Source organism: Sinocyclocheilus anshuiensis, unplaced genomic scaffold (assembly GCF_001515605.1).
Source record: "Sinocyclocheilus anshuiensis isolate Anshui unplaced genomic scaffold, SAMN03320099.WGS_v1.1 scaffold2145, whole genome shotgun sequence".
NCBI classification, from domain to species: Eukaryota; Metazoa; Chordata; class Actinopteri; order Cypriniformes; family Cyprinidae; genus Sinocyclocheilus; species Sinocyclocheilus anshuiensis.
Genome location: NW_015552702.1, coordinates 8,090 through 32,534, shown reverse-complemented (window position 1 = coordinate 32,534; position 24,445 = coordinate 8,090). Strand labels below are relative to the sequence as shown.

The 24,445-nt window shown below is 37.6% G+C and overlaps 1 protein-coding gene and 1 pseudogene across 1 annotated transcript; one reads left to right on the top strand and one right to left on the bottom strand.

Annotated features, from left to right (window-relative positions):
- Nucleotides 1–6,211, top strand: part of LOC107667717 (methionine aminopeptidase 2-like) — an 11,562-nt pseudogene extending 5,351 nt beyond the window's left edge.
- Nucleotides 6,212–7,301: 1,090 nt separating this feature from the next.
- On the bottom strand, nt 7,302–16,176 carry LOC107667716 (ubiquitin carboxyl-terminal hydrolase 44-like). Its single transcript, XM_016459440.1, is given in 7 exon segments — nt 7,302–7,974; nt 8,166–8,371; nt 8,469–8,577; nt 9,079–9,274; nt 10,941–12,209; nt 12,361–12,622; nt 16,107–16,176. Coding segments are annotated over 6 exon segments (2,088 nt in total). The 5' UTR covers nt 12,538–12,622; nt 16,107–16,176; the 3' UTR covers nt 7,302–7,843.
- Nucleotides 16,177–24,445: the final 8,269 nt, after the last annotated feature.

Genomic DNA, 24,445 nt, shown 5'->3' with positions numbered 1-24,445 from the left:
ACACACAAACACGAACACATGCTGAATTGAGTGCTGTGCCTGCCTTGTGATGAGGAGATTGTGAATAAAAGTCGAATTTAAAATAAACATTTGCATTTGAATGCAAAAATAGTACGATCGAATGTTAGGTGTGCGTCAGGGAGCGTCATCTGTGGCGCGCGAGTTGCCTAGGCCTGGGCAATAAAACGGTATCGATATTTATCGACTGTACACCTTCTTCGATATCGATTAAAAAAATGTTAGATATGGTGCACGATATAGGCACGTGCTATGAGTGACGCAGACAGCACACACAAACGCGAACACATGCTGATATGAGTGCCTGCCTGTGATGAGGAGATTGTGAATAAAGAATGAATATCAGTCGAATTTAAAATAAACATTTGCATTTGAATGTTAGGAGTGCGTCAGGGAGCGTCATCAGTGGAGCGAGATGCGGTGATGAAGATGTAAGTGACGTTGTTGCATGTTTTAATGTTTTGTTAGTCTAGCCCACGAGACGCGCCGCTGCTGCGTTATTCATTCAATATTTGAGAAATATAGTATCTCGATGCGTAGAAAATGTTGATTAGGTTAAAACCGAAACTGAGCCATTCACACAGAACGCAAATTCAGCGCATTTTTTAGACGGATAAATATGACTGCTGCACTCGCGTCACACAAGAGATGTAGCCATGCAAATTTAAAACATTTAGAAAACATGTCACGAATTTGTGGAGGTTTATTCCTTTTCACTGCGTCTCATATGTTTTTAAAGGCAATCTGTGTGAATGGCGCTTCAGCTCTTTGGATTAAGCAATGCATAAATACATGATGCTGTTCTGTACATAATTGTTTATGCAATTTACGAAATTATAGTTGATTTATATGAGATAATTTATACGTAATGCACGGTTTTTATAGACAGTTATTTCCTTGCGTTGACAATTTAATGCGATGCATTATTTTGCTCATTGCGCCCTCCTGTGGCCTCGGGAGACAAGCCAAAAGTTTCCTTAAGACCTATTTAATCTGCATATAAAACATTGGAAATTAGATATTTGTTTAAGTTTTATTTTGTGTTTGACTGTTAAAACAAACAATATTTGTTGTTTGTCTCAATAAATTGGTTTAATTTAAAAATACAGTGGTTAAATTTAAAAAAAAATTCTATTGCTCTTTGTTTTAAAAAAGGTTATAAAAAAATGTCAATAATTATCGATACCGAACCATATGAAACATTATATTTTAACATCATGAAACATTTTAGCTATATCACCCAGTCCTAAATTAACTTCCCTGACTTGGTTTGAAAATATCAGTTGGACGTGATGCTTTTCATAAAAGAAATCAAGCTCAAGTGTCCAATTTTGCCATTTGATTTTGATATTAATGACTCCTAGTTGGCAGCTCATAATCCATTCCATTTTCATGTTTTCTCAGTGAGCGTTTGGAGGACTGCAGTAGGAAGTTGATCAAAGAGAGCGGTTTGAACGCAGGGCTGGCGTTTCCTACCGGGTGCTCGCTGAATAACTGTGCTGCTCACTACACGCCAAACGCTGGAGACCCTACTGTCCTCCAGTACGACGATGTGTGCAAGATTGATTTCGGCACGCACATCAACGGTATGGCCAAGAAGTAGGCTGGCTGGGATGCCGTTGATAATAATAGTGTAAATTATGTTTATTTTCATTTTTTATTACTACTAATAACAATAATAGTAAAAAGAAGAAGAATATTTGTATTAAATAACGTGTGTGTTTTAGGCAGAATCATTGACTGTGCCTTCACTGTCACCTTCAATCCAAAGTATGACTGCTTGCTCGAGGCTGTGAGAGATGCCACCAACACGGGCATCAAGGTGAGTGTGTGTGTGATCGACATGATAAAGTTTTCATGTGGCTGTATAAGTAACATTTTCTCTTTCCACAGTGTGCAGGTATAGATGTACGCCTTTGCGATGTTGGAGAATCAATACAGGAAGTGATGGAGTCGTACGAGGTTGAAATAGATGGGAAAACGTATCAAGGTATTGACTGAAATAAATGATTGCAAATTCTTAATACTAATTTTAATCCCCTAAGTGCAGCTCATTTTGTGTGTGTTCCCTCAGTCAAACCGATTCGGAATCTGAACGGACACTCTATCGGTCCGTATCGGATACATGCCGGTAAAACAGTGCCTATAGTGAAGGGAGGAGAAGCCACTAGAGTGTGTGTTTGTGTTTGTTATTGACATCTCATTTGAATTGCATTGAAGGCATCCGTATCAGTTTGGCTATGTCTGGAATAGCATACTACTCTAGGGCTGTCAAAAAAAATTTGAATTTCGAATATTCGTCGAATTAAAAAAAAATAAAAATCCACATTCGAATGCAAAAACGTTGAATTCAACTTTATTAATTATATATGGTTTATAAATATTATTTGAAACATTATGCACTTTTTTTTCAAAGATAGTCGTGTTATTTTATTACGCTTTGAAGAAACGTGCATAATATTTTGCTCGATGCGCCCTCTTGTGGCCTCAGGAGAGAATCCAAAAGCTTTTTTCCCCCTAACCGAAATTATGCCTTTTAAATTCGAATATAATTCGAATTTTGATAATATTTAAGTAGAAAATTTGAATGTAGTTTTTCAGTCATTTTGACAGCCCTATACTACTCTAACTATTTATGCAGTATGTATACTTTGTGCAGTATGCATGGAATTTCACACTTTTTATAATCTTGAAGGTGTACATTTCATTTTAGTTATGTTTAGAATAGCATGCTAGATTACTCCTCTTACTATTTCTGCAGTATGGAGTAATACTGCAGGGAAAACTGTATCCCATAATGCAATGCACTCATCTTGACCTTTTAGGCTACATATTAACAAGGGTGTAAACCGTGTCTTGAAATATGACATGATTATAGTTCCTTAAACATAACATATATTCGAAAATCAATTTTATTTGGAAAGCCCCAGTACTTACTGTAGTATACTAGCGTATCTTCATTGCTTACCGCAAAGCTAAAAAGCTAATTGCGCAAGTTGTGATTATACTTTCTGAGAACTGAAACTTGGGAATTTAAATAGTTGAAAGACTGAAATGGGAATTTGTTACATTCATCATCTTGTATATAGAATAAATATATTTTGACTGCCTCTCTATTAATTTCCATTCACATCCAGGAGGGGGAAGTGTATGCTATTGAGACGTTCGGCAGCACCGGTAAAGGAGTGGTGCATGATGACATGGACTGCTCACATTACATGAAGAACTTTGATGTTGGACATGTGCCAATCAGGTAAGAGCCAATGATAATCAGCTGTTCATAAGTTTAAATGAACGCATGGAGTGTTTTTTAGGTTTTATGAACAATATATTCATTTATTGCAGTGATTTCATAAGAATGGTTTTATTAAAAATGTACACGTTGTTTGCATTTACGCATTTTATATTTATGCATTTGGCACAATGCAGCTATTTACAGAAGAGCTTCAGCTTTATGAATGATGCATGCGAGAATTTCTTTAGGTTTGGCGAACCATTTATGGATCGAATCTGACAATTTCTTAAGAATGATTTTCTTAAAAATGTACGCATTGTATGCATATACACATTTTACATTTATGCATTTAACACAGTGCAGTTTTGTTTACGAATGATTTATGCTTTACATGCAAGAATTGTTCACATATCCTAGAAACCTTTACACATTGAATGCGACAATTTCATAAGAATGGTTTAATTATTTGCGCATTTTATGCATTTAGCATGATGCAGCTATTTACACATCAACTTTAGGTTTATTCATTATTCATTGATTTATTCATTATATGCAGGAATTGTTTGCAAAACCTAAAACATTTATGCACTGAATGCGACAATTTCATAAGAATGTTTTTTATTAATAATTTACGCATTGTATGCATTTTACATTTGTGCATTTAGCACAGTGTAGCTATTTACACAACAGTGCTGCTAGGGTTACAAATGATTCATGTGTCATATGCAAGAATGTTTTTAGGTTTTGTAAACAATTTTTGCATTAAATGCGATAATTTTTTATTTATTTATGCATTGCACATTAAAGGGGTCATATGATGCTATTTTAAAGATCATTATTTTGTGTATTTGGTGTAACAGAATATGCTGACATGCTTTAATGTTCAAAAAACACATTATTTTTCAAATACTGTACATTATTGTAGGTCCTCTATGCCCCGCCTCTCTCAAACACGTCATTTTCAACAAAGCCCCCTCCTTTGACAAGCACAGTCTGCTCTGATTGGCCAGCTGACCCAGTGCATTGTGATTGGCCGAACACCACAAGCACACGTCGGAAATGTAACGTCCCTTAACATAATTGCTTCAGCTTTCAAAGTAAATATCAAGACAGTTAATAATGTCGTTAGTTTTACCATCAGTTCAAGCCCGAAAGGGCAACAGAGTCGCATGACAGACAGTGATGATGCAGTACACAAGCCGCGGTTAAAACAGCTGACGTGCTATGATTTCTGACAGGCTGATCACTGCTGTGATGTGACCCTGTTCCCCTCACTCACACACGCACACACACACACACACACACGACACGTTACTCTGCGCTGCACAAAACTCCGCATTTGAACAGTCAATAGCAAATACTTAAACTAATAACAAAACATACTTACAGTCGCTGATTCAGAAGCGCCAGATTGTCATAGCAAAGTCGAAATTGACCCTTTTTTTTTTTTTTTAGAAATAGCCTTTGTGCACAGCCAGCCTTGTACTCTTCTAGGTTCAAAAAACTGTCATCCATAAAATGCGTTGCACAAATTCGAACATCTGGGTTGTGCTGTTCTGTTGTAAATAAATCTTAACCAATGATTCCTAATTGCATCTACTTCTGGAAGGCCAAATAAAGTGCTTTTGCTTTCGCACTGAAACACAGCGTCTCCCTGACATGACTGCATCAACACTAACTGCTGTTCCTGAAACCACGCCTTCTTTCTTTGCGCGCACATTTGGGCGGCATTATGCTAATATTTCCACACAGTGACGTAGACATGTGGGGGCATGTTAGAACGAGCCGTTTTAGGTAGGCGTGGTTGACTTAACTTTTATAAAGAATATCTCTTTGGATTTGAGACTTTAGTCTTTGCAACTTTACAGATCTTCTTTATGCACCAAGAGCTTGTAACACTCCAAAGAGACAGGAAAACTTGAAATCGCATCATATGACCCCTTTAATTTTACTATAGTTTTAGGTTTTAAGAACAAATTTGCATAGAATGAGACAGTTATGTAATAATGGTTTATAAACAAATTACAAAAACAAAACAAAGTTCTGCTCATGTTTTATGAATGAAAACCGTTGTTTTGAATTGTTAATCAAAAATATTAAGAGACATGAACATGCTACAACATTCTTAAAGGAATAGTTGATTCGTCTAGTCGATAGACTGGATTAATAAATTGAAAGACATTTTTGCAATCTTTCTGTAATGAACTTCAGGCTGCCCAGGGCAAAGCACTTGCTAAACGTGGTGAACGAGAACTTCGGCACCCTGGCGTTCTGTCGCCGCTGGCTCGACCATTTGGGTGAAAGTACCTGATGGCCCTGAAGAACCTGTGTGACCTGGGCATCATCGACCCCTACCCCCCTCTCTGTGACGCCAAGGGCTCGTACACGGCTCAGTTCGAACACACCATCCTGCTCAGACCTACATGCAAGGAAGTCGTGAGCCGCGGAGACGACTACTGAGACGTACATATGCATAAACACTCACACTCCAGTCCCATGCAAAAACACACACACACATATATAGGCATTCTTAAAAGAATAAACTAGTTTAAAATCCAAACTGCTGTTAAGGAAATGCTGCTGTGACGGTTCAGCATTAAGTTAGGCATGAAACTACTATGCATGGGTACGAGCCAGTGCCCGAAGTAATCTGTTTTCGAAGTGAGCAAGATGGAGACTTCATACTCATTTGTACTCTGTGTAGTGAATGAGAGAATGTAAAGAGTATGGCTGCTTGGCTTTACACGTCACTGAAGGGCTTTCGCGAGAAAAACTAATTCATCAGGAAATTAATCCGTAATGCGCACAGCTTGTACAGTTGTTTTGATATTTGTATAATATCAAATGACTGTCTCATCTAGTATTTTGAACTCCCTGAATTAAAAAAAAAAGACTAAATAAATTGTACAATACTTCAAATTGTTTGCGGTCCATGATATGATTATTTCCTGAAATTAGCATTTAGTATGTTTATTAAGAGGGCAAACTTTAAAACTGAAAGCATTTTCAAATAGTAGCTTTGGCGTCACGAGGAAACTCAAAGTAACTGTTTTACGATTTGAATGACTTAAATGTTATTTCCTCGTTTGTAATTTATGTGAGAATTAATTAATTTATACATTGTATAAATGCACATTTTACATGTATGCATTTGGCATGATATAGCTATTTACTCAGTAGTAGTTTTAGATTTATTTATAATTTTTGCGTTGTATGCGGCAATTTACGCGATAATGTTTTTAGGTTTTGCAGACATTTTACGCATTCCTGTAATTACATAGAAATGGTTTTGTGAACTATTTACGCATTTTATGGATTTCGTTCAAAGCATTTAAACTAGCTTTAGGTTTCTGAACTATTTGTGCATTGAATGAGACTACTACGTAAGAATGGTTTATTCATAATTTATGCATTGTACTTATTTTCACATTTTACATTTGGCACAATGCAGCTATACAGCTTTACTCATATGCTGCAATTTATGCAAAAATGTTTTTAGGTTTTGCGAACATTTACACTTTAGTACAATGCAGCAGTTTTAGGTTTTATGAACGATTTACACATTGAATGCAACAATTATGTAAGAATGGTTTACAAACGAGAAATTCATTCTGCCCATGTTTTAATAGTTGTTCAAAAAAATTATATCAAGGGACATGCACATTTCATAAACTGAATTTCACCAAAGTTAAGAATCTTTAAAACCATAAAGAAAACAGTTGACAAGTTGTTTAGAAAAATGCAAAAATATTCTCCTTTTATTGAGGTAAATTTCTCTAGGAATTGAGGTAACAGTTTGCATAGTTTTACATCTATACCTGCTTCAAAGCGGAGGAGGAAAATGGATTTGAACAAACAAGATGTGGAAGCGTAAGATATCCAAGCAAGTGTGTGCGTGTGTGAGAGTTGCACAAACACAAACATCCAGCAAAGTGAGAACAGTCTTTAACGCCACACACAGACAGGGGAGAATATACAGCATACATTCTTTTGCTGGTGAAAAAATCTTTTACATTTTCCTGTAAAATGGAAAAAACAAATCGTCTACCCAAATACCAGGTATAAAACTACATTCGGAGAAGGTGACAGAAAAATTCCTGAATCGAGTCTTGTTTAAAAGTCTCAACATCTTTAATCTGATCTGACTTGGCAGGGCACTTTAAAAATCTGGTTGAAGGTATTAAAACACTTGCGATATGAAGAGAAAAAAACATCTGTTTCTTACACCTCCTTTCATACTGACGCTACAACGTTTTCAGGCTCGTTACACATTCACAACTCAACTTTGGTTTGTGGAAAACAATCGGGGATACATACAGACACTGACGAGAGTGGCATTAATGCTTCCGACTTGGACCAACTTCACTCTCTTCGTACACGCGCACAAACGAATGCTACAATCACTGCAAGAATGCCTCCTACCGAAATCTGTCAGTTGTAAAACTGTAAGGCATAAGTGTGCGTGACAAAAACATACACTCCACATTTGCTGTACACTAGAAAAAGGAGACTCGCTAACCATCTCAAAACTATATTGACAGAATGTACAAAACAAACAGTCTCTGTGGTTGACAGGGTATTTAGAAGGGGTCAGAGGTCACTGGCTTTGCTTTTGTCCTGAGAGTTTCTCTGTGTGTAGAAGAGAATGTAGGCCTGGGCCTTACACACTTCCTCCACGGCACACACACTCAGTTTGGAGTCATTACAGTGCACCCAAAACCCTGAAAAGACAGAGGATAATGTGGTTTACGATAGCTACGTCATGCCCTCTTCTGGTATACTTACACAAATCCTGCAAAAGTACTGTGTTTACCTTTTTTTTTTCTTCTTCTAATAATGTATCTACTGCATTCAAAACCGATTGACAGACTAGGCCATTCAGAAGTGGCAGATGAGAAGTAGAATGTTTTACCTCCTTCTGTATTATAACAAAAGGCAGTGTAGTGGCCAGAGCCAAATCCCTTCCCATGATGCATGACGACAGCAGAGAGTTGGTAGAGGAAGTGTTGAGGGTGGGGTAAGTTACTGGCGTCTTTGCAGCAGTAGGGTTCCATGTTCAGCTCCTGCTCAAACTGAACGTGAACGCCAATCTTCTCCCTGTGGTTTCGCCCAGACCACCTAAACATACACATGTATGCATTAACATTCGATTGATAACAGCAAGCTCAAAGCTGGGAAAATCCAGCAGTTCAAGGTCATGTAAACGTGTGGATACCTGAAGCGTTTGAGGTGCAGCCTGAGAACATGAGGCAGTTTGTGAACCATCAGCTGTTTTTGAGCTTCAGTCAAGACCACCTGCTTTGAACAGAATCGCTGTTGTTTGCCTTGAAGAGAGCCAAAAGAGAACTTTAGTGCATGAAAGCATTTTTAACATGTGGGATTAACTCCTCGGGAGGAGCTTTAAAGCTTTGAGGTAAAACTTAAAAGTAAGGTGTGTTCTTCTGATATTGTAGGACTTTCTTTTAACCCAGTTTAATGTTTAGACAACTATAAGTCAACCATTAAAGTGTTAATATCCTGAAGGGTGTAAACACTGTGACGCTTTCAAAATATTGCTCTCTTTGTTTAAGGAGCTCGACAACAACTTTAGGCTCAGCCAATGATGTGAGTTTAGGTGTCATCTGTTTGACTGGCCAATCAAAAGACGGTCACTGGGTAGTAACCGTGCTTGGGAAAAAAAACTAAAACATTTATTGATCACTACTTGTGCAGAAATAACACACTTCACCTTTGAGTGCCATGATATCCCCTTCAAATTCCAGGCTATTTACTATCCCAGAGGTTTCCTTACAGTGATATTGCATGTTAGTGTGTTTCCAACTCACTGTTGCAGTGGTCGCAAGCATATATCGCTCCCTCCAAAGCCTCGGTTTCTGTAAACTTGGCCAGCATCTCGGTCAACCCACACGGAACCTGTGCAGCATCCTTACTGTTGCAGTGGTAACGTTCCGGGAATTCCAAAGAAAGATCCCAGAAGGGCTCTATTGTGTTTGAGCGATGATCGCATGCTAAACACCTCACCTAACAGAATAAGAGAAAAGGATTTTTAGAAAAACTGTATCCGGTATATGCGAAAAGTGATTAAGGAAAAAACACTCTACTGAAGTATGTGAATGCAAATTAAATCAACCTTGCATATGCAGAAGCAAGTGAAATTTGTCAGAATGCAAGCACATATGGCTTTTTCAGTGTTGGCACAAAGGCACTGTAGTACCCAATACAGCACCCCTTGTGGCAACACTGAGAATGCAACGTCCAGTGTGTGCATTGTGTTCAATCTGTGGTCAATTTTTTTGTCCCTGTCCCAAATGCCACCCTTATTCCTTGCTGTCCTTCATAATTTCAAGTGGACTTTTGGGTAATCGTTGTTCATGTGCACTTTTGCCGAGCCTGCACTAACATGGGCTCCACAAAAGTGCACATCAATGGCCTATAGCAGCTTCAAAGGGGGGCACTTCTGAGCACCCTTCTGAAACTAGAAATGTCAAATGGGACACCCTATGGCAGGGGTGTCCAATCCTGCTTCTGGAGGCCCTTGTCCTGAAGAATTTAGCTCCAACCCCAAATAAAACACTCAAACCCGAACTTTCAGGCAGGTGTATTGGAGCACACTGGAGCTAATCTCTGCAGGCCTTTGGCCCTTCAGGAGCAGAAGTGGACACCCCTGCCCTATGGTCTTGTAGAATTCACAGATACACCGTTTGGGACAGGGCCTTTCAGGTGAACTATTGACAAGTCAGAACAACAGATTTAAAGGTGCAGTAGGAGATCTTGGAAAATGCTAACTTTAGCCTGATAGCTCTGAAAGCGAACGTCCCACCCTCCCTGCAATTGCCGTCCAAAGCCACGCCCCCTGAACGCATTTACGCTCACAGACCAGAAACAACATTACTACAATAGGCTACATCAGCGGTTCCCAATTCCAGCCCATGTTCCGAAGTGAAGTAAACTTCAATGGATTTCCCCCGCTCAGGGAGTAGGGAGCAATGAACACTGTGTAGGGATCATATCGATCGGAACACAGTTCATGCACGTAGCTCACTTCTAACGAGCTGGCGCGAGGACTGGATTAACCGCTGGGCTACATCATGTGTCATTCACCGGTGAGAAAACTTTAAAAGTACTACAATACCAGGAAAGAAGATCGGGTTGTTGATGTTTGTCCGCCATTCTCGCTCTGTCTGCACAGCATGCATGAACGCGTTGATGACGTATCCTGTCTGCGCGAACCGGGTGCGCAGAGGTATGCTAATACATACGTTGACAGGCAGGTAGGAAAGCATATTAAAACGCTCGGACCGAGCGTTTTGACCGGACGAACATTTCTTGATCCTACGCCTTCCACAGAATATATAAATACAGACAAATACATTTAGACCACTTAACTTAATGATTGCTATCGGGATGTGAAGAGACTTTCAACCAGCATAAAAAAAAATGTTTCTGAAGAAGACAATCACCTATTGCACCTTTAAGGTAATGCTGACATTTGAATGTAATCACCCCCTTGAGTATGGAGGTTTGTTACCGCCACAACAGCGCAAGGATATCTGTTAAGTATGTACAACAAGACTGCACCCTTGTAATCCATTGGCCAAGTCTGTGTACTTTTCATAGAGTTTGTTGATGCCTTAATGTTTACATGTTAATCAGTTAATTTCATTGTGTGTGCATGCAAACTCATTACCTGACTGAGGAGCTGGCCATGAAAGATTGTGTTGACCACGCTGAGCACCTGTTTGATAAGCCGCCTCTGATTGGCTGGAACAGTGGCAGGTGTTAGCGTTCGGGTCCGTTCCAGCTCATGCTGTACTTTATCTAAGAGTTCGCAAAGAAATTCCTGCGCATCCTGCTGCGCATAACCCCGGAACGCCGGGATCAGCTGCCACACGGAGTGCAGCATTGCAAACGGGGACACCAGAGCCCACTTGCCTGACCACATCACCTGGAACAGTGTGTGTAACTCGTGACAAAGCGAGATGTGTTTGGAGCTGGGCTCCTTGGGTTGTATGAGCTCCATGTTGCGTGAACGGGAGGCCCCTCCGCTGAGCCCTGACCCCTGGATGGAGCCTTTGGGCTGGGTCACACGCTGTGTAGAGAGTCCTAACTTGCGGCTGACCGCAGAGGCTAGCAGTTCTAGAGCTTGGTTCAGATCCAGCCTCAAAAAGCACTCCCGGAATACATGCAAGTGACTCAGAACCTGCAATATTGAGTTCATGTAGCAAGTATTGCCAAGGTTGCGCAAACCCGTGACTCCCGGAGTTACAGTGGGCCGCCGTTTGATAGGCGAATCACCTGTTTTAGGAGGTGGGGCCCGGGGCCTTTTGGCCTTGGGTTGTGGACGGGGCCTCTGTTGAGGCGTTCTCTCTCTAGGAGTTCGTGGAGTAGTGGCAGAGACGCGAGCAGGAGCAGACCTACGCCTCACAGGTTTGATGCTTTTGGCTGACTTTGCCGTGGCATCCGCAGAAGCTGCCTTTAGGCTCTGCCGACGAATGCGATGGCTCTTCCTCGGAGGTGCGCTTTCCAGCTCCTCCTTGAGCTGCCGTTTGAGTTGTCACCGCCTTTCCCGTGCCTCCCGCTTCCTCTCCTCCTCTTCCTCCTGTTGCCGCTCCTCCTCCAACTGCTTCCTCCCCCTTTCCGTTTGTGCAAACCACAAGCGGAATACACGGCCAATTAGGGCACGACGGCGGTGCCACAGTGCCGTGAACATGCGGTCCTCGTCGCGCAACTGCAGCTCCTGCGTGCTAGGCGACAATTGGTCTCCTGCGGCGGAGGACGAGCGCAAAGTGCGGCCACTGCGCGTAGTGACTTCATAGCATTGGCTCTTAATGGCACTTAGCGTGCTACGCAGCAGCTTCAAGTCACCCGTCGCATTATCATTCAGCACGTAGTCATCGCATAAGTAGCAGTATACATACAATTCATTCACCTCCAGGGCCAAAGGGTGGTGCTGGTCCTACGAAAGAATAAACTTCAGTGTGAATGCAACATCGAAGAAATAGTCTTATAAAATTAGACACAGTCTGACAATAGGGTAGATCTTTTTTTTTTAATAGATATTCACGTTTATATCTAAAGGTGAAGTGTGTAATTTCAAGATCAGCTACCTTAAAGTGCTGAAGCGCATGTTCTTCTATGTAGCGTCCACACGCTACATGCGAACAGCTGAGACATGCCCACACTGACTCGGTGGTGTTGCAGTCCACACAGTGCCATTTCTGCGGGTTCAGGATGGAGTGGTCCTGCGCGAGCCTTAAGCGATCCACGTGCTTACACCTGTCCATTACAGTCAGTCACTGCCGTCTTCACATCACCATGGTGACGACAGCCAGCAGTGAAACCAGCTCCTCCCAAGGCATGATGGTTAATCTGCAGAAAAACAAAAAATGGATCAGATGGGAATGTGTGCTTTTTTTGCAGATGCATGCTTCATTCGTGACATTAATTCTAGTCATAAAAATGTGTAAAGTACACAACTGTTCAAAAGTATGAAGTATGACAGTAAAGATGCTTACATTGTTTAAAATTTCTAATAACTGCTGTTTGTTTGAACTTTCTATTCATCAAAGAACACAAAAAATGTACTGTGGTTTCCACATGCAAATCGGCATATTAGAATGATTTCTGAAGGATCATGTGACACTGAGGACTGGAGTAATGATGCTGAAAATTCAACTTTGCATCACAGGAATAAATTACATTTTTAAATACATTCAAATAGAAAACAGTTCTTTTAAATTGTGATAATATTTCACACTTTTTATACTGTTTTTATCAAATAAATGCAGCATTGGTGAGCATAAGAGACTTGTCTTATTTCAAAAACATTACAAAATCTTACCACAATCTTTTGAACGGTAGTGTATGCGTCATTGTTTAGTGTCTTAAATGTTTTGTGAAATAGCATTCCCCTATCAATTGAACCCTGATATACACACAGTGTACATGAGGATATATTAAGACAGCAGTTTAACAGAGCCATCATAAAACTATTGCGCAAGAACACGGTTGAGCCAATACTATAGGAGGAAGAATCTATTCCCGCCAACTCACACACACAGACACAATAAGAGTGATCACATAAAAAATAACAACCTCTGTACTTCTCCAACACAGTAATACCACGGTAGGGTGAAGTACACCATGATACTGAGTGATTACTGTATTCAGGTACTTCAAAGCAATTCAAAGAGTTTAATGGTATGTCCAATATATATATATATATATATATATATATATACACACACACATACATATATACATACACATACACACATGCACAGTATTACACACACACACAAAGGTAGTATCAAAAGTAATACCATGATGACACTACCATGTTACGTAACCAAACGAAATGATCATAGTCTGTATATACACATCGCAACACTGAATTATCACATTCAAATAACATGGTATTTATTCGTCACTCCAAATATATGTACCACAGTATTTACATGGCATGCTAGGCATGTACCATGGTGCTGTGTCTACAAAACACGACAGTATCATGGTGCTTTAAAGAATACCTGCCATTTAAATCTAAACCAAGGCATCAATTTCACGCCTGTAAACATCAGCAAGTAATTAGCTTAGCATGTAAACAACCCGGCTTAAGCAAATGTATGTCCCTTATTTGGTTCCACAGACGCCTGGTTATCTGTGTCACTGCCAAAATAACAACCCTCTTTCTCTGGGCCCCACGTGTGTTTAACAGAAACAAACTAGCAGTCACCCTAGAAATACAGCTTTGTTGACATTAGCCTTGTTTAGAAAGTTAAATACGCGTACAGAACATCGCTATTGTAAATGGCTTTGTAGAAGTTGTTAATGCACAGACATGGGTTGTCTTTATCGCTAATGGTTTTACTCGAATTCAAGTCTAGGATTGTAATTAACCGAGGACGGACAAGCATATTGATCTCATTCAACAAGTTAAAAACTATCAGTTTGACTTTGAAGGTGTTTCGTCGCGCGAATGGTGAATGATGCTAGGTGCTAACTACCTCCTTCATCTACCTAGTTTCAAAGAGCTAACCAACCAGGTTGGCGGCTGAGCTCAGAGCGGCTCAGCTAGTTTAGTGTCTCTAATCAGCCTGTTATGAAGAGGAAAGTTAACCAGCACACGGGATGCTAGTGCGCTAATGCTAAAATCACACACCAGTGAAGTGAGGCTGAGGTGCTGGGCGATTGAAATACACTGATCGAGTTTGTTTTCCGCCGCTAGCGTGAACGCGATGAGATCGGAGCTGTTTGAAATCAGTGATATTTCACTCACCTGATTTTTCGTCAAAGCGCTGGTTACTTCTGTGGCATAACAGCGAGCGCCATCTTGTCTACGCTACACTTGTCGCGTGGAGTGTCCCTCCGTGACGTCGCGCCCGAGAGAAGGAACACGCGAGTCACTTTAACACAGTATCTTAAAATAAAAAGAGAGTTCGGAAACACGTGAATGCTGTGAACCAGTTTAAACCGTGTCAATGGTGTCTAATGTTTAGTCGGAGTCACCGCAACACTTTCACCATCTCAAATCTCACTCGCGTGGAAACGAAAGTGCATTAAAAACAAAAAATTCTATCTACTTTTTTTTTTTTGTAAGAAGAACTTCCTTCTATTCCGCATAATTATGTAAAAGAGTAGCTGATGAATGCATTCCGTAATGTAAATACTGCTAGTCATGTGAATTATTCATTCGTTTACATTAAAATTTAATATATGATTATTAAATTAAATAAGATTGTAATCTTCGTTCATATTCTTAGACTTGGTGGGCGTTATCATATTATTTTTCCACTTTCCTCGTAAATTAGAACTGCGCTGTAACTGCGTGCGTACACACGGGAGGCGTAATGTACGCTATGTAACGTTACAGGGTTCTAGGCAGTGTTGGGGGTAACGCATTACAAGTAACGCGAGTTACGTGCATAAAAAGTAACTAAGTAACGTAATTAGTTACTATTTTATGGAGTAACGCAATATTGTAATGCATTACTTTTAAAAGTAACTTTCCCCAACACTGGTTCTAGGATCAGATTCATTCAAACAACGCGCAGAATACGAGTTCAGTCTCACAGAACTGCGACTTGATCACGAGCTACGCCAAATGAATCAAGATCCTTATCAGGTTATTCAGTTGAGCTAGTTTGTTTTACTATGCTTTTCGTTGTTTATGTTTTATTTGTGAGTGTGGTCCTTCAACATATCGGATTAAACTACAAGTTTTAGTCTACCTAATTTATTTGAATATAAATAAACCGAGTGCCTTTTGTGTTTATGGTCAAATATATTTTCTGTGGTGACATAACGAGCTGAATATTTATTGGTAATGCAGATATTTTGCAAAATACAGTATAGTCTGAAATAACTACATTAAGAATACACTTCATAACACTGTCTATCTGCCAGCTCGGTTTTTATGGTCTTCTGTGTTTGGAGACTTGAATTAGCATAAATCTTGCAGAATATTGGATATGTTTTACATTACTAATAATAAAGTAAAAACAAAGTTTAGAGTGTATCATATTGATTTATGGCTGGGTGGATTTGACATAATTGTACACTTAAATAACCATGGAATTGATAAAGATAAAGCATATCTTATAGAATTGTTCAAATTAATGGAACATTTCCCATCCATAAATGAAATGGTCTGACTCCAAAACTAATTTTCTCACTTAAAAGAAAATGGCTTTAGGGTTTACTATAATATTTTACATAAATGCGTAAGAACAGGCATTTAGAGCTTATTATTAGGCAGGTATGATATTGTTGCATAAAGTGCATGGCACCCTTTACATTTTGTATATTATATATATATATATACTGTATATATAATAAGGTATTCTAACCTCACCTGCTAAACTGGAGACCCTGTGCTCGTCTCTACGCAACCACAGCGACCTGGTCACAGTGCACAGCACTCCATACCACCACATTCAGATCCATGGTTTTGATTGATTGGGTTCACCTGTGTGTCATTTCTCTCTTTGAAGGTTGGACTCTTGGCTGATGGCAGCAGTGGATTGTCTTGATCTGTTCCCAGATCAGTTAATCGTTGTTGCCAGTGAGCAGCTCGTCCAGCAGAATGCAGCATCCGGGGAGGAGAAGCATAAGAGACTGCTGTTCGACACCGTCGCCAAATAATACAACAGCCCCGAGAGACCTCCCCTACTGTTAGGCCGCTACATGGACATCCAGACTGGAATCCTAAATCTTTTGGGTAAAGGTAAAACACAATGGGCTTATGGGATACTAAAGGTGCTTGAAATAATTTGTGTTGGTGATTGTTTGTTCTTTAGAATGATTTTATATGTGCGTCCTTCATTAGATTGTGGGAGAGGGGAGGATGCCCTGAGAGCAGCTCAGCTCTGTCTGCAGCTGTTAGAGTCCACAAGCAGAGACGAGTTACGCAGAACCCCCCAAAAAGATAATTCTTTCATTCAGTTTATTTACTTCATTTATTTACAGTTTTTTTTGTATCAGCTTAGAAAATAATTAAAGATAAATGTAGTTCTCTGATCAATTCCTCTTATTTATTTACACAAAAATTGTAAGTGAACTAATTAAATTCAATTCAAATTTATTTGTATATAAGCTTTTCACAATACACATTGTTTCAAAGCAGCTTTACAGAAAATGCATGTCTACATTGATCATAATGATTACAATATAGAGAAAAAAAAGCCAAAACAATTTTTCTGAACACATAAATGAATACATTACTAATAATTATACAATCAATAATTATGTATTAATAATTAAAATTCTACTTATAATAATACTATTATTATTATTATACATTACCGTTCAAAAGTCTCTAATGCTTACCAAGGTTGCGTGTATTTGATAAAAATACAGTAAAATCAAGTAATATTGTGAAATTGTGAAATTTCTATCAAGACAACTCTCAGAAGATTTTAGCATGGTAATGGATATGGCAATGTTAATGTATTTGGTCTTGGCGGCATTGCTGCTGCTGTTGGTTATTGCTGTATTTGTAGATCATTGCTGCTGCAAGCAAGTACAGGAACTTGCTATGGCCAATACATAAGCCGATATGGTGCTGTGAGTATTTAAGACATACTGCTGCTGCACAAATAGCATATAAAAGAACCTGTAGCAGATCTATACAGGTGGAGCTGGGGAAGGTGGAGGGTTTCAGAGGAATTCTGAAAGCGCGCTGCAATGCTCAAGCGAATGCTAATCAGCCATTTAAATGTAAAGCAGCAAGCTCATTGGCTGCGTATGCAACATGAACCAATCAGCTTGTGACAGTCGTTTAATGCTAAGAATATCATCAGTTACGTTAAGGACCCATCAGCCCGCGCCATCTAGAGTTTCATAACAGAACTTGGTATAATTAAGAATGAAATATGTTGTACTGACCTCAAACTTTTGAACTGTAGTGTTAAAAGTTTCTAATAACTGTAAATGTAATTCATTGCTTGGCCAGCTTTTTAGTTTTTTGTTTAAACATGATTGAATTTAGAAAAAATGTGTAATGAATAATGTAAATGCACAGGCTCCTTACATTTGTGTTGAAACAGATTGAGAACCGGGCTTTGATTAGCAAGACGTTTGTGAAGGCTGTGATCCAGAGTAAAGAAATTACTCATGTCCAATGTGAGCAACTGCTGCTGTTCCTCATGGATAATCACACACAACTCTTTAAGGTATGTCCCTTTTTTACTTCTACATTGTCTCTTAAAGTTAGATGCAACTCACAGAATATTTAATCATTTTTCTTTCATATATCCAGACACCGTCATCATTAATTGAGGCTGTGAGGAAGACACTACAAATCTTCCAGCAAGGGAGGGATCTAGATAATGTAGCACATAAGTTCACTTATAAGTTCCCTATAAAACTGATTTACGCATTGATTTGATTTAAAATCTCCTTTTTTTGCCTTTGCAGTGTTCATATTCTGCCAGCAGGTGTCGCTTCAGCAGTATAAGGACAACAAAGATAAGGCCACTCTTGATAGTTTAAAGCAGTTAATGAATGCATCATAAACTTACAGACAGAGGCGGACAAAGTACTCAACTCCATTACTTGAGTGAAAGTACAGATACTGCTGGTCAAATATTACTCCATTACAAGTAAAAGTTGTAAAGACAGATTTTTACTTAAGTAAAAGTACAGAAGTACTTGCTTTTAAAAGTACTTAAGTACCAAAAGTACAACCGTTCCTCTGTGGCTTTATAGGTAATATTTTCACCTACACAATTTAGCAAAATCAGACAATATTGTGTGGAAATGATATACCACAGTATTAACTTCTTATTATTGAATTGTTGCATTTGCAGCTGGTCAGTGTTCAAAAAATGCTGGGAAATCACTTCAGCTTTTCGTCTGAAAAAAAGAAATTCACGTTTTAGAGAGAAAAAAAAAATCACCCACTGACTTTCAAAGCTGCTACATAGTAACGACTTTCTACTTCGAGGACCTTGATAGAAATGTAGTGGAGTGAAAAGTACAATATTTGTCTTTCAGATGTAGTGAAGTTAAAGTCATAAGTTCCCAGAAAAAATAATACTCAAGTAAAGTACAGATACTCAAAAAGTGTACTTAAGTACAATACTCAAGTAAATGTATTTAGTTACTGTCCGCCTCTGCTTACATGACTGTGTTTGTAGATAGATTACTTAATTTGCAATTAGACTCTGATTTATACAAGCTTTATAAGCAGAACTGTTATTAGAAGTATTAATATAATCAAGAAAATGCTAATCACTACTGTACACTACATAGATTTCTTCAGGTGAGTGAATATGCTGTTTTCATGAGCTTTGAAAAGGCAGCATCATCTTGAACATCTCAGTGTAGAATTACTTGAAGTGTGTGATATGCTCAGGTTTTTAAAAGCTATTAGAAATAGTTTTAGCTGCACTTGAAACTGAGAAATGGAAAACTTTGCCTTAAAGGTAGAGATTTTAAATGATGCTGTTTTCAGGTTAAAGGATCACTTATTTACTTATAATTTTTTATTTTTTTTGGCAATAACTGAGCACAAAGTATTTTAATTAATATTGACCTCATATATTACTGTGCTCTGTGTCAACTTCTGATTTTTAAGTGGATTTGTATTGAAAAATGTAGCATAGTATGGTGTTACTATGTATGTATAAGGCATAATTATTCAGAAAGACAAAGGGAAGTTGAATTGCTTATTAATGGTATTAATGTTATTAAAGGGGTCATAGGATGGTACATGCACTTTTACAAGTTGTTTGAACTGAAATGTGTGTTGGCAGTGTGTACCCAACCACCCTATAATGATAAAAATCCACCCTGTGTTTTTTTTTAATCTGGTTACATCTTTACCCCTTTCTCAAATCGAGCCATCTCAGATGCCTGTCTGTGTGACGTCACAAAAACAGGCCCCTCCCACGATAGTTTGATTGACAGTAGCATTTCAGCACAGACTGGACTGGCGTCTTACCTTAGACCCGCCCTGAGTGAGCTGTCATCAGTCCGCCATTGTTTCACCGCCGGAGCAGATGTAGACAAGAATGACTCCTAAGCGATTGAGGTGTTCTGTTGTTGGATGTAATAATGAATATAGCAGTCGTCATTTACTCCCGACATCTGAGCCGTTGAACTCGCAGTGGATTATTTGTTTCTGAAGGGAATGCGCCCCCTGATCTACATATATGCGTCTATGTTTGTGCGAATCATTCATGATCCAGCCTCATCTACAGAAGAAGTGAGTATAATGTTTTGTAATGAATCGTTGCAAATCGCCTTTCCTAATAATGTGCTAATTAGCAAGTTTCACGATGAATGCGGCTAAAGTAAACAGTCTCTCTGAGAGCAGCTCGGAAGAGAGAGGTGGGGTCAGCAGAGCTCATTAGCATTTAAAGGGAAATGCTACAAAAACGGCTTGATCTGAAAAGAGCTGTTTTTGACGGTAAAAAGTGTTTTTTACACTACCATTGAGACATTTTAACCAAACTATGTTACAGACTTTTCATTAAGACCCCAAAGAATCATATCAACTTGTGGAAAATGGGCATCCTATGACCCCTTTAATATTAATTGTATTTATTCATAAATAATTGAACAGAAAGTGAATTGCATAATGGTACTTTGACTAATTATTGTAATTGCATTAGATTATTTTTTTAAGATGCACTTAAATTTTCAGATATTTAAAATTCATTAAAATGCATTCAAAACTCACATTCTAACTCTTGTTTCTTAAAACAATTTTTTAAATTTTAATATTTATGAAAGATACAGAGGGATCAATTTCAAGAGTGTCTGTCTACTAGGTTTTCATTAGGTTAGGGGAATATACGATTTTGAAGGGCAAATAATAGCTTTATTATTATTATGACATACGGTATTTGGGTCCCAAACGGAAATCAAATAAATCTCAGCAGAAGATGAGAGAGTTGAAAGTGAGTCCGTCTGTAGCTAATATTTTGAAAATAAGGACTTTTATCATCGCTGGTTCTGTAGCGGGAGCGTTGAGTTTTTCCTCCGGCTTCACACCGCGGAATCTCTCAGGTGTTTTGATGAAGTGTCATGGAGGCTGTTAGCCACCAGCACTGTTTACGGTTTTGTTACTGTCTAAATCCTGCTTTTATTCACTCAACCTCACTGTCAGCTCCTCTAGTGTAAAGGTAAGGCGGAAGTCTCCGTGTTTATGAGCTGGATACTGATCCTGAAACTCTGTTCGGCGGTTATTGAGCAGTTCTGTGTAGTGACGCTTCACTCCATTAGCATTAGCCTGTTAGCTCAGCTTATGTCGTGTTTTATTATTACACCGTGAAGGTGTAATACTATGTTTCTGTTTTAGCGAATTTCTCATAGATAATTGATGCATAAGTAACACTTTGAGGTTTTGTTGCTTGGTGAAACATGCGATGTTTACATTGATAGTTATTGTCTCTGGCTGTGTCTCCAAACCTACTGACAGCCTAACGTTACCTTGACAGCATTTTGGGCATCATATATAATTCAAGCCACATTTCTGTAGGCTCTTGTTTGGTGTCAAAGGAAAAAGCTGATGATTTTGAGTGTAAACGGAAGTTTATTCTGTCAGTAATGAATAGAGTCTTGTTGACTTGTTTCATTGCGTCTTAAACTGACAGGCGCTCATTCATTAAATAAGTTAAATACCTCACACCCTTCCTTATGATGCCACTGTGCGATTTGCGTCTAACAATCACAGAAATTAATAATAATAATCCCAATAATAAAAAAGTCGGAATAACGATCATATTAATAATTATATCAATAAAATGACAAACATTCATAGTAGTTCAGTCTCTTATGATGCCCTGATGTTTATTATTTAAGGGTTTAATTTCAGTCTAACTAATTTGTTAATAAATGTGGTGAAACTTCCTTAGTAGTAATCTCTACTAATAGTCAGTGTTATTTTAGTATAATTGATATACTGTTATAGTTTTGTACATGTTGTTAATGATTACTTATTTGTGTAATTACACTGTAACAAGGACATCTTATGTCCTGAAGCTTAACCCTAAATGTAATTTTAGTTTTAATTATTGATGTATTTAGAGATTTTTATTGTGTTATTTATTTGTATTTTAAGTTTTTATTATTAGTATCGTTATTTTATAGTTTTATTAGTTTCATTTTTTTTATTGTACATTTTAAAGTGTTTTATAAATGTCACTTTTTTTTTGGTTTAACATCATGGTAAGTGGTTGTTAATGTAGGGGTGTGTAAGTATAATATTAGTAGTAATAGATGTGGATTTATCATTTATTATGCAGAAGTTGGTAAGAAAAAAATCTGTTTTTGATTTGTTAACTTAGTTTTTGTGTTACTATTTTATTTGTTTTGTGTTTTCTGCTCAGAATCCAGCCAACTAAATCCAGAGCCAAATGAAAGTAACCATTACAAGAGACTGTTTCATATCTGCAGCTGACAGAACTGTGGTTTTCTTATTTCTCGTCTCCTGCAAACTCTTTGAGATGCTGTCAGCATGAATACTTGGTTTATTTTGAGCCTGGGACACTTGGACCCTGCTGAAAATTCGCAGTGACAGATTTTCAGATATATTTAGGTCTATTTTTGTAATTTTATTTCAGCAGTTTAGTAGACTGTAAGAAATGTATCAAGTTTAAAATCAGTTGTTATCTTCGAGTTGTTCTCAGAGTGAACATTTAGTGTTATTTTCCCAGAGTAAAGCCTGTTAAGACTTCTGCTCGGCTGTCAATCAAGCTGACCTCTGGACAGTTCAGAGGTTTGTAAAAAGATCAACACAGATCTCTGTTTTGATGGCCTGATATTTCATTTTTAAAGAGACAGTTCACCCCAAATTATTTATTTACTGTTTTATTCACTTGTTACAAAGCACTGTGCGTTTCTTTCTTCTGTAGAACACAAAAATTGATATTATTGAAAAATGTTTCAGTTTGGTTTGTGCATAGAATAAAATTCAGTGGGATCCAAAATGTGCATCACTTTGCTTTGTACAGATATTTTTTTGTGATTTGAACAAACTTACATAAATCATCCAGTGTTATTTTAGTATTATTTACATAATATTATAGCTTTTATTAATATTTTCATAATTAGCTGTTATTGTTATACTTAATTTTAATAAAAAAAATGTTTAGTGATTTATTATACTATTCAATTCTTTATTTTTTATTTTCCATTATTAGGCTAGTTTATTTATTTCCCATTAGTAGCTGTAGTGCTTCAACCTAAACTAAGTGAAAAGTGTAAAAATGGTATTTTATTTTATTTCAGCTTTTTTTTCAGTTAACAAAAATGTTTTAAGAGTATTATTAGTTTCTAGTATTGTATCCAGTTTGCTGTCTTTGACCAACAAGAAGCATGACAACATGATTAAATATAACTCATATATATATATATATATATATATATATATATATATATATATATATATTAGGGCTGGTCCGAGAATAAATATATCTCATATATATATATATATATATATATATATATATATATATATATAACTCATGTACTGTTTGTACTTCTTGTTGCAGGTTGACAGCCAGTGAAATCATGGAGTCCATGCTCAATAAACTAAAGAGCACCGTCACCAAGGTGACGGCTGACATGACCAGTGCTGTCATGGGCAACCCTGTCACGCGGGAGTTTGAGGTGGGCCGACATATCGCCAGCGGGGGTCCAGGAATGAGCTGGAGGATCTACAACGGCACCAAAAAATCCACCAAACAGGTGTGTGGGTTATTTATTACAGTCACTTCTGTTAGTCTTTTTCATGTATACAGTATCACATATAATATGACATGATCACGTTTGATGTTGGTAAGTTGTTTGCAGTGAAAGAGGAAGTATTTAACCTAGAAAATGCACAGCACAGTTTTTTGAATGATGTAATTGTCATGACTTTACAGAATGTTCACTTGCTGTATCAGGGCAGTTCTTGCTTCCTCGCATTGCCACAATCTTGCGTTTGTTGATCACGTACATGTGTTTTTAAATGAATTCGTAGCCATCAAAATAAAATAGTTTAGATGGCTAATACAGATTTTGTTTGAAATTGTAAATGATTTGTGGTAGTCTTGGAAGCGTCATTTAGAATGGGTTGAGTTTTTAATAAATAAATGTAATGTGTAATTATATGTTGAATGTACATATGTACAGATATTTTTGCAAAGTGAAAAATTCTACTTTTGTCGAATGTACAGATATTATTGCAAAATTAATATGAATGTAAATCTTTTTCTATATATTATTTGTTGAATTTGCAGATGTACAGATAGTTTTGCAAATTAAATATAAATCGAAATATTTTTTATAAATTAATGTTGAATATACAGATAAACCGATATTATTTCAAAATAAATATAAATTTAAATATTTCTAAATAAGTTTTGCAAATGAAATGTAAATCTAAATATTTCTATAAATTAATGTTGAATGTACAGATAAACCGATATTATTTCAAAATAAATATAAATTTAAATATTTCATGAATTTGTTTGCAAAATAAATATAAATGTACATTTTATGAATTATTTGTTGGAATTGATTAATAAATACAGTTTTGATTTAATTTCATTTAGGTTCTTTGTTAGAATGTATGTATTTTATTTTATTTAGTTTGAATTTATGTATGTATTTTATTTTGTTTTATTTTTGTGTGTGTGTGTGTGTGTGTGTGTGTGTGTGTGTGAAATATTAACATTTGTTGTTTTTCAGATCAGCTGC